We start from the raw sequence: 17,643 nt of genomic DNA on the forward strand, positions 1-17,643 counted from the left end.
ATACCACCAATGTCGGTTATATCATCATTGTATTCCTGTGGAGGCTGGGCGAAAGAGTTCCCCCCCCTCCCAGGCTCTTCCCAAATAGGACTCCGAGGTGGGCGGGGAACAAAGATGACGAAAAAAGAAAACAAAATATATGGCTTATTCCTCCCAAAAACCACCCAACCACCCAAAGAGAACCCACTCTGATGTCTCTGACATCAGTAGCTCTGAGGAAGAGACGATAAAACCAAGGAACTCAACATTCGTAGTAATAGAATCAATGGAGGAAACTCCTTTGAGCAAACTATCACCTTTTAAAATTGAAAAAAATCTTAAAACTCTAAAACCAAGTCTATTAAAAAAACAATTTAACGGCAGCCTACTAATAGAAACCCATAACGAAGAACAAACTAAAGAAATCACACAGACGTAGCTGGTAGCGCAACTCATAGCTTCTCTATATCTCATTCTCTCTCAGTTTGTTACATTTCCGACACGTTTCCCAGACCAGCACGATCAACATGCCTCACTTCTAGATCTCTTTCTGACAACGGTTCCCAATGACTGTACAACAAATGCCCACAGCCCACTCAGGAATGCCGATCACGCTGTGATAATGGTAGAAATCAGCCTAAATTCTCGCCCTAAAACTGAAGACCCACTTCTCAAAACAACGAGGTATTACAAAAAGGCTGATTGGGAAGCCATCAGGGAGCTCATCAGAGATGCCCCATGGCAAAATATCTTTACTCTTCCAGCGGAACAGTGTGCAAATGAGACAACTGAATGGTTCAAACCTGCTATTGAAGCACATGTTCCCGCACGGAAATACTATAGCAAGCCCCACTCTCCCCAATGGTTTACTTCTGCTTGTGCAGCTGCCATTTGTCAAAGGCAGCATGCGTTCTGCAGATTCAACCGACATAAGTCCAGCTCAAATAAACAGAAGTTTATAGAAGCTAGAAATAATTGTAAGAGAGTGATAGACACAGCTAAGACAGATTACTCTGAAACCACCAGAAAGCGCATCGAAGCACAGAAATTAGGAACCCGGGATTTTTGGAAAATCTACAACAGCGTAGTTAATAATGGAGTCATTTATTCCCCCACTAACAAACAATCATGAGGTTGCTTGCACGGCAACTGACAAGGCTAATCTGCTTGCCAGTCGGTTTGCCTCAAACTCCACACTGAACTCTGTACACCACTCACTCCCTGATTTTCCTCTGCGAACAGACGCCACACTTGACGATTTGAAAATCACCCCTTCTCGGGTACATGCTATTATAAAAAACCTAGACACCTCAAAAGCATGTGGACCAGATCTCATCCCGGCTGTGCTATTAAAAAAATGCTCTGCCGAGGTTGCTCCAGTTCTGTCCAAACTTTACAATAAATGCCTTAACGAATCTTCTTTTCCCGACTGCTGGAAAACCGCCTCTGTGGTACCAGTCTTCAAGAATTCTGGTGAAAGAACTGACCCACTAAATTATCGCCCCATTAGCCTCCTCCCGCTTTTCGCCAAAATATTTGAGTCCTTAGTTAATCAAGCCCTAGTCCAGCACCTAACCGCTGCTAAACTCCTGACTGACAAACAATATGGATTCAGGCAAGCCCGTTCAACAGCAGATATCTTAACTGTAGTTTCTGAACGTATATACCGTTCATTGGATAAAACAGGGGAGGGTAGAGCGGTGGCCCTTGATATATCTAAGGCTTTTGACAGGGTATGGCACGATGGTCTTCTAAGGAAAATTAGATCATATGGAATCACTGGAAGAATTCATAATGTAATTAAATCCTTCTTAAGTAATAGAAAAATCCAAGTTGTCCTCGACGGACATACATCCAAACAATATGACATAAATGCGGGAGTACCTCAGGGGTCTATCCTTGGACCTCTATTATTCCTGATATTCATAAACGACCTCCCTGATAATATTGTTTCGGAGATGGGTATATTTGCCGATGACACCACTCTCTATAACAGATATGAGGGGAAAACAAATGAACACATATCCAAGGAAATGGCAGAAACACTAGAGGACGACCTCCAATCCGTAGTGGAATGGGGACAAAAATGGTTGGTCACATTCAATGCTGCTAAGACTAAGCTTGTTTCCTTCAATAACTACAAGAAACCTTCTCTACCACCAGTAGCAATGGCCAAGAACACATTGCCTGAAAGTACTTCTTTTAAACTCCTCGGCCTAACGTTTACAGGGAATATGAACTGGAATAGATACATTGAGAGCATTGCCAAGGCTGCTGCAAGGAAGGTTGGCTCCCTCTACCGTGCTAGAAAACTACTTACGCCTGCCAGTATCCTATACCTCTATAAAGCAACCATTCGCCCATGTATGGAGTACTGTTGTCACATCTGGGCTGGTGCATCTGCTGCTTGTCTCTCGCTCCTGGACAGGGTTCAAAAAAGAGTCGCCAAAGGTCCTGAACTGTCATCTAGGCTTCAACCTCTGTCCCATCGACGAGATGTTGCATCCCTCTGCCTGTTCTACAAATACTTTAATGGTGAATGCTCTGACGAACTGCAAACACTTGTACCTCCCCGACGTAACTACCCCCGACAAACCCGACAAGCTACTAAGTCTCATCCCTTTACAGTAGAGATCCCTAAGTGCAAGAAAGCCTTTTACTCCATTAGTTTCTTCCCCAGAACTGCAGGTCTTTGGAACTCCCTTCCGGGATTCTGCTTTCCCAACTGCAATGATATGCAGAAGTTCAAGTGTAATGTTAACAAACATCTTTCTACTCTTCTCCCCTCATAATGACCCCGCTAATTAATTCCCTAATAGTAGCCCCCTGCTTCAAAGTGGCACTGTGCCTTGTTTGGGGTGAAATTGAATAAAAAAAAAAAAAAAAAAAAATATTGTAACTAAAATTATTTGAAAACATCAAAGTCAAATGCTACAGACATCCAACCCTAAATACCTGCAAAGGAGTAGTGAAAAGCCACAAACTTGCACTTTGTCCCTTGGAGGAAATCAAGACAAACTTACAGAAACAGAATGTGTTAGATGTTCGTAAAGTTCAAATAAAAAAAAAAACAGTGAGAAAATCGATACCAACACATATATACTAACTTTTGATTCCCTCACCATAAAGAAGTGAAAGTTGGATATATGAAAATAAATGTAGAAATTTATATTCCAAACCCCCTCCTATGCTTCAAGTGCCAGAAGTTTGGACACCATCAAGATCGGTGCACATGATTACCAGTGTGTGGAAGATGTGGAGAAAGCGGCCCACACATTTACTGCAGAAAAGATTTCAAGTGTGCCAACTGCCTTGGAAATCATGGCGCTGGCTCTAGATATTGTGAAATATGGAAAAGAGAAAAAGAAGTGACCAAACTAAAACATATAAAGAATATATCCTATCTAGAGGCCAGGAAAATCATTGAAACTAAAACATATGCAGATGCAACTAAAAAAACTACTCCAATCAACAATCAAAATGGTCATATACATGTAACGGATACAACTGACAAAATTGATGTCTTAAGCAAACTAATAAAGGGAATGAAAGAACTATTAGAAGAAATGAGGAAAATGAATAGTGCAATGTCTGCAACCAATCCAAGGATAATATTAAGTAAAGACACTACTGAACCACAAAAAGAAACAAAACCACAAACCATTTCTACAAAAACAACCGAACAACCATCAAACACATCACAAGCCATCAAAAATCCCCCCCAGACAAAAAAAAAAAAAAAAACAAACAAAAGAAAGATCCCGATCTATATCCCGAACAGGGACTCCGACAGAAAATAGATTTGAGGGATTGGAGACGATGGAAGTTGAACACAATTCCAAATGATGAACAAAATATTACAATAGAATATCAGAGGGATAAAAGCAAACCAAAATGAACTCCTATTATTAATAACAAATGAGCCCAGCACTTGTCTGTCTGCAGGAGACCTTTCTGAAAGAAAATAATACCATCAACATAAAACACTACACATCTTACAACTACATAAATAAAGATACGGACAGAGCTTCTGGAGGCACATCAATACTCATGAAGAATGAAGTCCCTCAAAGACAAATAAATATAAACACAAACTTGCAAGCAATTGCAGTTACAGTGACTCTACATAGAACTATAAAACTTTGCTCAATCTACATCCCTCCAAAAGATACAATCAACGAAACTGAGATAACTCGATTAATAAAACAACTCCCTAAACTCTTTTTTCTACTAGGAGATCTCAACAGTCACAATGTAATATGGGGAAGTAAAGAAACAAATAAAAAAGGAAAAGAAATAGAAAACATAATAAATAAAAATAATCTATGCCTCCTTAATAATCAAAACTACACCTATATGTACCCTGCAACAGGTACTTTCACCGCCATTGACCTTACCTTATGTGATCCTTCCATATATATGGACTATGATTCGAAAGTACACAATGACACCTGTGGGAGTGATCATTTCCCAATCATCCTGGAAAGTCTAAGTACTAGTACTGAACAAAAAACACCCAAATGGAACCTACATAAAGCGGATTGGGAAGACTTCCAGGAACAGTGCAAAAACCAATTGATTATTGAAAAAAAAGATGACCATTTGAATTACTTCATTAAAACACTCACAAACATAGCAAATAATACCATACCGAAAACAACCAAAACCAACAATTACAACAAACCTTGGTTCACAAAAGAATGCAGAAAAGCCATCAAAGCTCGACGAGCTGCCTTGAGAAAATTCGAAAAGTACCCAACAAGCAAAAATCTGGATTTCTTCAAAAACAATAGAGCAAAAGCCAGACTAATCATAAAGGAATCCAAAAGAACAACATGGAGAAATTATATATCCAAAATTAATGTGAATACCAAGGCAAAAACAGTTTGGAACATGATGAGAAAAATAGAAGGAAAGTGTAGTAGTACACCAATATCCCACATCTCTGAAGACAACAAAATATACACTGATCAAAAAGACATTTCGAATAACCTGGCAGATAATTTATCAAAAATTTCATCATGTGACAGACAAACAGAAATTCAAAAAGATTAGAGAAAAGAAAGAGAAGAAAATTCTGTTTGAATCACAAAATACCGAAAAATACAACCAACCTCTTACCTTGCCTGAATTAAAAGAATCGCTAACCAAATCCCATGACACAGCTACAGGGCCCAATGAAATTCCATATGAAATCCTCAAAAAACTTCCAGAAACCTCAATGAAATACCTACTTGAAATTTTCAATATTATATGGTCCAGTGGAAACGTACCTGAGACCGGGAAAGAGGCCACAATAATACCAATCCCCAAATCTGAAAACTCAAACATCCAATCCCAATAAAGTAACGTCTCAGATTCATTGAATTTCAGGCCAATAGGTCTAACAAGCTGCATTTGTAAAACCATGGAAAGGATTATAAACAAAAGACTAATCTGGTTCCTGGAAACAGAATCTTATTACAGAATTTCAAACAGGATTCAGGAAAAACCGAAGTTCAATAGACCACAAAGTCAGACTTGAAACCTTCATCAGAGAAGCCTTTGTAAGGAAGGAACATTTAACAGCAGTGTTTTTTGACATGGAAAAAGCCTATGATACTGTGTGGAAGTACGGTGTTACAAGCGATCTGAAGGCGCTTGGACTAAAAGGCAGAATGCCAATTTTTATTGAAAATTTTTTAAAAAATAGACGGTTCAGAATAAAGGTTGGCACAGCTCTCTCGGACTTGAAGGAACAAGAGAATGGAGTACCTCAAGGGAGTATACTGTCAGTGACCCTGTTCAGTATCCGAATTAACAACATTGTAAAAAACCTTAACCCTAGGATAGATTGCTCCCTATATGTGGATGACTTCCTAATATGTTGTAGATCTAGATATATATCTATAATAGAAAGGAAGCTTCAATTGTGCTTAAACAAAGTAATGAGATGGACGGAAGAGAATGGATTTAGATTCTCCAAAAGAAAAACGAAATGCATGCATTTCTGCAAACTAAAGAACATGCATAATGATCCTGTCCTAACCATGGAAGGAACGCCCATACCCGTTACTGACCAGTACAAATTCTTAGGGATTTTATTTGACAAAAAGTTAACATTCATCCCACACATAAACTATCTGAAAAAAAAATGTAACAAAGCTGTAAATCTTTTGAGAGTGGTAGCACATACCGATTGGGGTGCAGACAGGGAAACACTCCTTAAACTTTACAGAGCACTAGTCTGCTCAAAGCTAGACTATGGTTGTTTCATATATGGATCAACCTGAACATCATATATAAAAAGCCTAGACCCTATTCACCATACTGACCTAAGATTGGCCCTAGGAGCATACAGAACCTCTCCTGTGAACAGTCTATACACGGAAGCACATGAACCCCCACTAGATCTAAGGCGAGAAAAGTTAGCCCTTCAATATTTACTCAAACTGGAGTCTTGCCCAAACAACCCTGCATACCAATGTACCTTCTATCCTAAATATAAAGAACTCTTCAACATGAGAGGAAAAACTATCAAAACTTTCGGGCTCCGAATGAAGGAAAGCATTGAAGAATCGAAAATTCCAATCTCCAGCATTCACAACTTCATACTACCTAAAACACCCCCATGGACCATGAAACAAGTAGAAATAAAACTGAACCTAAACAAAAAGTCCAAATCTACCACAAACCCTATTGAATACCACAACGAACTTCAACATTTAAAATTACGATATTCAGACTACACCTTTATCTACACAGACGGGTCTAAAAGCAACAATCACACTGGCTGTGCAGTAACGTACCATAAAACCACAATGAAGAGAAATCTTCAAAATGAAGTATCTATATTCACTGCAGAGACTATAGCTATCGATCTAGCACTCAACATAATTTCAGAGGAAACCACCAAAAACTTCATTCTCACTGATTCTCTATCAGTCCTATTATCTATACAAAATCAAAAACAAGAAAATCCACTAACAAAATTAATAGAAAAAATCATTATCCTTTCAACCACTAAAAACATTATTCTTGTGTGGATCCCCAGCCATGTGGGGATCAAAGGCAATGACAGGGCAGATACAGCTGCAAAAAAATCTTCTCACCTTCCAACTGACAATTTTAAGATTCCACATACTGATCTTAGACCCCAGATAAAAGCATACATACAGGAAAAATGGCAACTGCGGTGGAGTCAGCAAGAGGGCAGCAAATTATACTCAATCAAACCTAAACTTAAGGAACGATGTCCGGTCATCAAGAGATCACGCTGAGAAGATGTGATACTGACTCGGTTGCGCATAGGACACACCAACTTTACTCATTCTTATATACTAAATGGAGAATCGGCGCCAAAGTGCATCCTATGCCAGGAGACACTCACAGTAAAACATATCCTAGTTGGTTGTGATGACCTCGCCCCAACTAGAAAATTATATTATACAGAAAGCAATATGGAGGACCTTTTTGAAAAGGTCAACTCAACAAATATTCTAGCATACCTAAGGAAAGTAAATTTATATAAGGAAATTTAAAGTCACCCAAATATACACATCCATGTATAAATACAACATTTAATTTCTTAGTTCGATTTTATGAAAAAAGGGAGGAAAGGCTGAAAAAGTCCCCCCCCCCCAATAAAAAAATAGTTAAAAAAAAAGACTCCGGCATTAAATGACCACATTGGTTGGTTTTACGGCATATCAATCAATTAATCAATCAATCTTTTGCGGTACGGTATAGGCCTACCTGCCTACTAATATATATATATATATTATATTATATTTGTTTATTGTTATATAAACATGCTCACATCCCGCTGCTACAAACAGCCACTTGTTTCAATCAAACAACAGATATCATCAGGCAGCGACTTGACTATTCAAATGTTCATTGAATAATGGATTTTTATTTTAGGTAGGAACTCTTTAAAAGTTGAAGTTAAAAAACCTTAAAACACAGAACTTTAATTATAAGATGTAAAGAGGGAGGGGCAATCTAAAAGTTAAAAATTTATAATGGAGAGTGAATGATTAAGAGGAGAAAAAAGAAATAGAGAAAGAAAATAGAGAAAAAAAAATAATATGGAGAAGAAAAAGAGAAAAAGATATAAAGGGTTACTATAAAGAAAACAAGGGCTAGAAGAGAAAAGAATGATGAAATATAGTTAAAGAGAGAAAGTAAGAATTAATGTAGAGGATATAGAAAAAGAAAAAGATCTGCGTGTCAACCAATTTATGAACAATTATACATTTCAGTAACGAGACCCGTTATTACAAAAACAAACAGAAAATACAAGTGGCTGTTTGTAGCAGCGGGATGTGAGCATGTTTATATAACAATAAACAAGTATTATCAGCTCTTTTTATTGAGCACTAACAACCTCGTTGAATTCACTAGTCCATTACTTTTGAATAAAAAAAAAACGCATATATATATATATATATATATATATATATATATATATAAGGGGATTAGAACAGTAGTCTAAAGAGCAGAGTGTATTTTAATGTGATAGTAAAATTACTAATTTAATTAAAACACAAAAGAACAGTGCTCGTTGTAATTTAGATATATAATAAGCTAGATAGGCAAATATCCTAGAGCTACTTTAATATTTAGTAATGTGATTGATAATTCAAATAAGAATTAAAAATGTTTCATAAGAAGGAACAACAAATCAATAATTTGAATTAATAGTAAATTAATAAGAATAAATTGTTTTGAACAACAAAGTCAATAATCTTGACTTTGTTGTTCCTTATGAAACAGATTTTGAATTTTAAATTATCAATCACATTACTAATATAATTCTACTATTCTGTTCAACACCTTCCTAAAGTTTCTAATCATTCAATTTTACATATTGAAATCAGTTGCATTTTGATGTTTCTATTGAAGCGAACACTGATGTTACAAATTTAAAAAAATAAAGTACATTCTTTCGCAAACGGGTAAGACTATTCATGTAAACTCTTTCAAAGATTTTTGGGAGAAATGAACGCAGTTCCAATTTTTCTAACTTATTTTCGTGGTACATTTTATGATTAAAAACGGAGGACTGCTTGAAATATCAATAATTAAATATTAAAAAAACCCATTTTTTTTTTTTTTTTTTTTTTTTTTTTTTTTTTTTTTTTTTTTTTTTTTATGCTTCATAAACCTTGAAATTACTATTCTAGAAGCATACATGAAATATATATTACAATAGAAAAACGCGAGCATGAAAAGTAATATGGTTAAGCTTAAACATTGAAAAGTAAAGGACTAGTTGTTAAAACTGGAAAAAAAAAAAGGACAAGAAATTCTAGTAAAAATTATGTTTATAACTTAAAATATTGCAGCATTATTAATTGATTGTTATAAATTGAATTAAAAAAAAAAAAATCTTAATGCGGCAATATTTTAAGTTATAAATTTATATTTTTTACTAGAATATCTTGTCCTTTTCTTTTCCAGTTTTTAAAAAAAATTTTTTCTTTTTTTTTTATTACATTTTCACCCCAAACAAGGCAAATTGCCACTTCGGTGTAGGGGGCTACTATCAGGGGCAACAACTACTGGGGTACTATGTAGGGATTGAACTTATGCACGTCAGTACTGTTGGGGAAGCAGGGACCTGGAATGGAATTCCAGAGTCTAGCGGTTCTGGGGAAAAAACTATTGGAGTAAAAAGATCTTTTACATCTAGGGATCTCTACAGTGTGGGGGTGGGATTTAGCAGCCTGTCGGTTTGTCGAGGGTGCTCATGTTGTGGGGGCACAAGTGATTGCAGTTCGTCAGAGCATTCACCACTAAAATACTTGTAGAAAAGGCAGAGGGATGCAACATTTCGTCGATGGGACAGAGGCTGAAGCTTAGATGCCAGTTCAGGGCCTATCAGATTTGCGACTCTCTTTTGAACCTTGTTAAGGAGCGAGAGACTAGTAGCAGATGCACCAGCCCAGATGTGACAGCAATACTCCATACATGGGCGAATGGTGGCCTTATAGAGGTACAGGATACTTTCGGGTGTTAGTAGTTTTCTAGCACGGTAGAGAGCCCACCTTTCTTGCAGCGGCCCTGGCAATGCCTTCAATGTAATTGTTCCAGCTCATGTTTCCTGTGAATGTTAGGCCAAGGAGTTTGAAAGATGGACTCTCAGATAAAGAGTCGTTGGCCATTGCTATGGGTGGTAGAGAGGGTTTCTTGTAATTATTGAATGAAACTAGTTTAGTCTTGGCAGCATTGAACGCGACAAACCACTTTTGTCCCCATTCCACTACAGATTGGAGGTCTTCCTCTAGCGTTTCTGCGATTTCTTTAGAAATGTGTTCATTTGTCTTCCTGTCGTGCCTGCCATAGAGTGTAGTGTCATCAGCATATATACCCATCTCTGAGGCAATTTTGTCGGGGAGGTCATTTATGAATATCAGGAACAATAGAGGTCCAAGGATAGAACCCTGGGGCACCCCCGCATTTATATCATATTGTTTAGATGTACGACCGTCGAGGACAACCTGGATTTTTCTCTTATCTAAGAAGGATTTAATTATGTTAAGTATTCTACCAGTGATACCGTATGATCTGATTTTCCTGAGGAGACCCTCATGCCATACCCTGTCAAAAGCCTTAAATATATCTAGAGCTACCGCTCTGCCCTCCCCCGCTTTGTCCAATGAATGGTATATACGTTCAGAGATCAGTTAGGATGTCTGCTGTGGAACGGGCTTGTCTAAATCCATATTGTTTGTCAGTCAGTAGTTTAGCATCTGTAAGATGATGGACTAGAGCATGGTTAATTATGGTCTCAAATATTTTGGCAAAAAGTGGGAGGAGGCTAATGGGGCGATAATTTGATGGGTCTGTCCTTTCGCCAGAATTCTTGAATACTGGTACAACAGAAGCAGTTTTCCAACAGCCCGGAAAGCAAGCTTCATTAAGGCATTTGTTGTAGAGTTTGGAGAGAACTGGAGCTACTTCGGCTGAGCACTTTTTTAATAGCACAGCTGGGATAAGATCTGGTCCACATGCTTTTGAAGTGTCAAGGTTTTTTATGATAGCATGCACCTGAGCAGGGGTGGTTTTCAGATCGTCTAGCATGGCGTCTGTCCGCATAGGAAAGTCAGGTAGGGGGTGGTTGGAAGGGTCCAGTGTGGAGTTGGAGGCAAACCGACTGGCAAGCATGTTAGCCTTGTCGGTTGCTGAGGAGACAACCTCATGATTGTTGGTTAGTGGGGGAATTGTTGATTGCCCATTATTTACTACACTGTTGTAGATTTTCCAGAAGTCTCGAGTTCCTAGTTTTTGTGCTTTGATGCGCTTTTTAGTGGTTTCCGTAAATTCTCTCTTAGCTGTCGCTATTTCTTTCTTAACGTTATTTCTAGCTTCTATATACTTCAGTCTTGGCAGCATTGAACGCGACCAACCACTTTTGTCTCCATTCCACCACAGATTGGAGGTCTTCTTCTAGTGTTTCTCCCATTTCTTTAGAAATGTGTTCATTCGTCTTCCTGTCGTGCCTGCCATAGTGTAGTGTCATCAGCATATATACCCATCTCAGAGGCAATTTTGTCGGGGGAGGTCATTTATGAATATCAGGAACAATAGAGGTCCAAGGATAGAACCCTGGCCCCCCCCCTCCACATTTATATCATATTGTTTAGATGTACGACCGTCGAGGACAACCTGGATTTTTCTCTTATCTAAGAAGGATTTAATTATGTTAAGTATTCTACCAGTGATACCGTATGATCTAATTTTAAAGTTTTAACTAGTCCTTTACTTTTCCATGTTTAAGCTTAACCATATTACTTTTTATGCTCGCATTTTTCTATTTTAATATATATTTCTTTTTTCCAGGCTTTCCAATAAATTCACTTCTTTGCTTAATTTCAAATTTCAGTTTTTTTTTGTTTTTTGTTTTTTTCCCCCATAAACACGTATGTAATAACAATGTATGGCATTCGTCTGCTTTCAATAAAATCACCCCCAATTATCTCCCTTTCATTGTTTCACTTGTCACTTCTATTTTTGCAAGAGCGGTGAATTGGTAGCAACAGTAGTTGCTGAAGTGACGTGGTTGCTATGGAAACCAGTCATAACAACGTCACCATCTCCTCAGATTTTTTTTTTTGCTATATAGCTGAGGTGATAATCTATAAACCAAATTTTTTTAATTTGGTCAAAAAATGAGTGAGCAGTGAAGCTTTAAAGCAATTCTAAATGACTAAAACTGACACTCAACCATATATTCAAACCCTACTGGGAATGACAAGTGCTGTACAGTCATTTTCTGGAGGTGTGACTGCACTTGATGTGGTGTGCTGGCTTTTCAAAACTCTACCTGATTTTCTGTCTAACCACCCGCAGACAAGCTAAATAATACTTGCCTCAGTGGAACTTTAAAAGATTTCTCTGCAGTTATCTGCCCTTGATCTTATTTACTTATCATTTTTTTTTTTTTTTCTTTCTTTCTTTCTTTCTTTGTTCTTAGGTGCCAGGCCGAGCATTTTATTTACTCTGGGTCAATGTGCTTGCACCATGGTTTTTTGAGCCAGCTCCGGAAGAAAATGAAAAGAAACAAAGAAAGTTGGAACGGAAAATGAGGCGGCATTGATGAAAAAGATTTTAAGAGCCTCCCCCCCCCCCTTTATTTGTTTACAAAAATACGGACTGGGATTTAAAATTTTTTTTTTTTTTTTTTCCTGATGTTTATTCAAAAATTTAAATCAAAATTATTCATGGATTTTTTTTTTTTTTTTTTTTTTTTTTTTTTTTTTATTTATCCTCTCACAACTCATAAGTTTTTTTTTTTTTGGTTCTTGTCCAGAATTCCCCCTATATTAAAAATTAAACTGGAAAAAATTCTAATGTATATACTCATGAAAAACTGAAAATATATTCCCAAAATCACGGAAATTGATCAAGTACTTTTATTTTCATAAAATAGAAATTCGTAGGTATTACGGCATAAAATCTAAGTATGAATTGTTCAATTATCCCCTTTGTATCTTGAAATATTTTTCAAAGTGGTGGGTAAGACGATCACTCTTCAGATACTCATAAAATTTGATTTTTAAAAAATAAAACTGCTTGATCAATTTACTTAATATATTTTTGTTCCCTCATGGATACATATCGTACAGATTTATCTTTATTTTTGCTTTTTTTAATATCTGGGAGGAATTCTGCTCAGACTTTTTTTTTTTAAACTAACAAAATAAATGATGAAACTTTTTTTTTTTTTCTTTTTTTTTCCTTGTTTCATATCCATTTTGAAAAGTAAAACTTTTCCAGAACTTAATCTGTTGAAAACTAACTGTACCAACCTGTTATTGACCAAAACTAATTATAGCAATGAGTATGAGATCAGAAAGAATAACTTGTAAAACACATAACACATAGAATACACTTGTTCAGAATTCTTGATATAAAAAGCTAACAAGAATGGAAGATGATTATCACAAAAATAGGAGATACATCTTCAAATATAAGCAATAGGTGGCAAGGTCCTGGACAACGCCAGACCCTGCGCGGATGGATGAGATGGTTATGATGACACTTGGTCAAGGAAAAAACAGATGTCCATGAAATTCTGTCCATCAAGAAAATAACATGTTTCAATGAAAGGAGAAAATAAAAATCTCATAATGGGATTCTTTGGAACAAGGGGGCTGGGGAGATATTGTTTTTCTAGTTGGGTTTGGTAAAAATGTATTTTAAATAACTGATTCAGACAAGTACAATAATTTAATTCAGACAGACCAGACTTTTGTCATCAAGGGAGATGATTTCTGTCTCCAAACTGTTGCATGCCTGGTCGGTTGGCTACCCAAACAGTTGTGGATGGTGATGGATCCCAATCGGAAGAATCTGTATTGATTTCATAAGGAACCTTTAGAATAAATATATATATATATATATATTAGGAAATAAATAATTGACATAAGCATATATTTAGAAGGGAGACAAAAAGGAGAATTAAAGAGATAGATTCACAAAAAGAACATAAAATAATGGGATAGAGAAAGAGTAATCTTCAAATGACAGGGAGGGGGAGAAGCCGATTTAATAAAAACAATGTTTTTAGAAATAAGGATTTTTCTTTTCTGACCTGGACTCTGCCCCAAAGGGCAGATACCCCCTGAAAAGCTCTTGTTCCTTCTTGGGAAATTGTCTAAATAAACTTAAGTTGTACAACCTGCATCACGAAGCCATTGAGAACCCAAAGAACTTAGTTTTCCTTGTACAAAGTTTACTGTGAAGATCTTTTAAATAATTTTTGTTCATAAATGATCTCTGAGTTGTTTTTGAATTGTTGATTGGAAATAGTTTGTTACAGCACTGATGCCAAATTGCAGCTGACGAGCAGCATACAAGCCATTCATCAAAGCATCTACATAAGATGAAACCAACCTCAGCATCTGAAGACTAATGCCCAGCTGAAGATAAGAATTGCCACATAGACTTAGGGTCGTACATGTTTAGCATTCCCAGAGTCTCAGAACAGTATTTTTCAGTGAGTTTGGTCACCCTAGAAGGGTCCACCACTAGCTGGGTTGCATCTATAGTCCTGTGAGTTGGGATCGACCAACATGACCATGGATATCACAAATGTGGTCCTGTGAACCAGGATCCGCCGAATGTGGCCCAGAAGACAGTGTTATAAGTATGTTAGGAGGAAAACTGTCAGCTTCACGAGTTCCACAAGCCTGTAGTTCTTCGAAAGAAACCACTGTAATAGGAAGCTGTATTATCATCTTTTATTCTTAAATCCTTACATCAAGTAGTTTCTTGCCTAGTTTCAAGCAATTTATATGTAGTAAAAAAAAAAAAAAAAAAAAAAATCCCCCAAATCAATTCTGACATTTGCTGCTAGTTCTTGGATTTGTCTTGTTCCATTTCTTAAAGATAATCTTATTGCAGAAAATAATTGATTTGTCCAGAATTTCCCCTATATTAAAACAAAAATAAATCTATATAATGTACATACTCATGACGGAAAGAAAATGCACCCAAAAAAATATTTGTAAATTTATCAAGTAGTTTTATTTTTAAAATAAGAGAATAGTGACGATATCACAATGCCATCTTGAAAATAGACAAATAACAAGGGAGATAATTGTTAGTTCTTGTCCAGAATTCTCCTACATTAAAAACAAAAATAAAGTTAAATCTGTATGTACGTACTTGTGATGGAAAGAAAATATTGTTCATCATGCAAATTAATTTTATTTTTAAATAAAACCAAATTTTTTGTCTAAGAGAATGGCAGCAATATTGTGATTTATCTTGAAATAAACAAGGGAGATAATTCCAAATAATCCATAATTGTGACATTTTAGAAAAACAGGGGAACAGTGGAAAATTCGTTTAAAACAATATTTAAAAAATTTTTTTTTCTTAAATTTACTTGTGAACCACACTCTCCTCCGCTCAACAATAAACACCTGCCAAAAGGGGTGCACAGTGGCTCATAAGTATGGAAGAGAAAATGACTCCAAACACAAATGTCAAGAAAAACAAGACTCCAACACATTAAGTATATGTCGGTTGGACTGTGTGTGTTTCTGTGTTCCCCTATAGTTGAAAACGACCCTTTCAACTCCAAGGTACCAGATGAAAGTTGCCAACATCTGTAAGTGAAAGTGTTTCTGTGGAATGAACTAGATTTGAACTTGATACACGCAGAGTCTCAGTTTGTGTCATTAACCATTTAGTTGCCATAATCTCCCTAACAGCAGTTGATTCAGTTCTTAATGAATGCCTTTCACAGATCAGAATCCCTGCAAAAAATTCTATCTTATGCTAGCACATGGAAGGAAAAATGAAAGCCTATTTTAGCTGCGACTGTCTTATAAGGAAGAACAAAAGAATTGAGCTCAGTCGAGCACCTTTTATGTAGAGTAGCAATGTCTCTTGTGTGAGGAAGGGGTTGTAGCAAATAGATCACCCCATCTCAAAGATTTTGTAGATGATTTGATACTTTGGTAAACAGGAAATGAGTGGCACTTTTTAAAAATTTTTTATTTTATTTATTTTTTTTATTATTACATTTTCACCCCTAACAAGGCACATTGCCACTTTGATGTACTATCAGGGACCTAAGTTACAGGGGTACTATGTAGGGAGTTGGGAAGCAAGATGTCGGTTCATGTTACACTTGAACTTCTGCATGTCAGTACAGTTGGAAGCAGGGACCCAGAAGGGAATTCCAAAATCTAGTGGTTCTGGGAAAGAAACTACTGGAGTAGAAGGCTCTCTTACATCTAGGGATCTCAACTGTGAAGGGGTGGGATTTTGCTGCTTGTCGGGGTAATTTACATCAAGGGTGTACAAGTGCTTTCAGTTGGTCAGAGCATTCACCGTTAAAATACTTGTAGAACAGGCTGAGGGTTGCAACATTTCATTGATGAGACAGAGGCTGAAGCTTAGATGACAGTTCAGGACCTATCAGGTTGGCAACTCTCTTTTGAACCCTGTCAAGGAGTGAGAGACTAGTAGCAGATGCACTAGCCCAAATATGACAATACTCCATACATGGGTGAATGGTGGCCTTATAGAAGTACAGGATACTTTCCGGTGTTAGTAGCTTTCTAGCACAGTAGAGAGAACCTTCCTTCGCAGTGGTCCTGTAAATACTCTCAATGTAATTGTTTCAGTTCATATTTCCTGTGAACGTTAGGCTGAGGAGTTTAAAAGACATACTTTCAGATAAAGAGTCTTTGGCCATTGCTATTGGTGGTAGAGAAGGTTTCTTGTAATTATTGAAGGAAACAAGTTTAGTCTTGGCAGCATTGAATGTGACCATCCATTTTTTTTTGTCCCCATTCTACTATATATCGAAAGTCATCCTCTAGTGTTTCTGCCATTTCTTTAGGTATATGTTCATTTGTTTTCCTGTCGTGCCTGTTATAGAGTGTGGTGTCATCAGCATATATACCCATCTGACAGACAATTTTGTCAGGGAGGTCATTTATGAATATTAGGAATAACAGAGGTCCAAGGATAGACCCTTGAGGCACTTCCACATTTATATCATATTGTTTAGATGTACGACCATCGAGGACAACCTGGATTTTTCTCTTATCTAAAAAGGATTTAATTATGTTAAGTATTCTTCCAGTGATACTGTATGATCTGATTTTGCTGAGAAGACCTTCATGCCATACCCTGTCAAAAGCCTTATATATATATCTAGAGTTTCTGCTCTATTCTCCCCTGCTTTGTCGCCTGCTTTCAATTAGTTTCACTTTTATACAAAAGAATCGAACAAATGTGCGATAGAATAGCGTGAATTTTGTAAAAGTCACTCAAATAAAAGATATAGACAATCTCTGCTCGCAAATCATACATATTACAATCTAGGGAGTATATAAAAAGTTCTAAAATATAGTAACACCCCACCTCCCCACCGAGAACCCCGGCAAAAACCCCTTTGCTGGACATGCAAAAATGCGCGCACCACTTTTGCCTTTTTTTTTTTAATACATATATATATATATATATATATATATATATGACTATGCATGGACGTGTTCAAGAATTGTCATTGTCCTAGTCAAGCCTACCTAAGGCAAAAATGAGATCGTCTAAAGGCTAGAAAAAGATGTTAGTCGTTTCAGGACTGTGTCGACGGAAGTGTTCGGTACCATATTGTGTTGAGTCGTATAAACATAAGCGTTCGATTTACGTTTG

At 36.7% G+C, this 17,643-nt stretch overlaps 1 protein-coding gene across 1 annotated transcript in view; it reads left to right on the top strand.

Annotated features, from left to right (window-relative positions):
• Window positions 1-13,183, top strand: part of LOC145278082 (transmembrane protein 208-like) — a 41,831-nt gene extending 28,648 nt beyond the window's left edge. The window contains exon 6 of the mRNA XM_080130346.1: window positions 12,440-13,183. Within this exon, the coding sequence (XP_079986472.1) occupies window positions 12,440-12,562 (123 nt within the window). The 3' untranslated portion in view covers window positions 12,563-13,183. The remainder of the gene's footprint in view (window positions 1-12,439) is intronic.
• Window positions 13,184-17,643: the final 4,460 nt, after the last annotated feature.

This window comes from Euprymna scolopes, chromosome 6 (assembly GCF_053919585.1).
Source record: "Euprymna scolopes isolate OS-2025 chromosome 6, ASM5391958v1, whole genome shotgun sequence".
NCBI lineage: Eukaryota > Metazoa > Mollusca > Cephalopoda > Sepiida > Sepiolidae > Euprymna > Euprymna scolopes.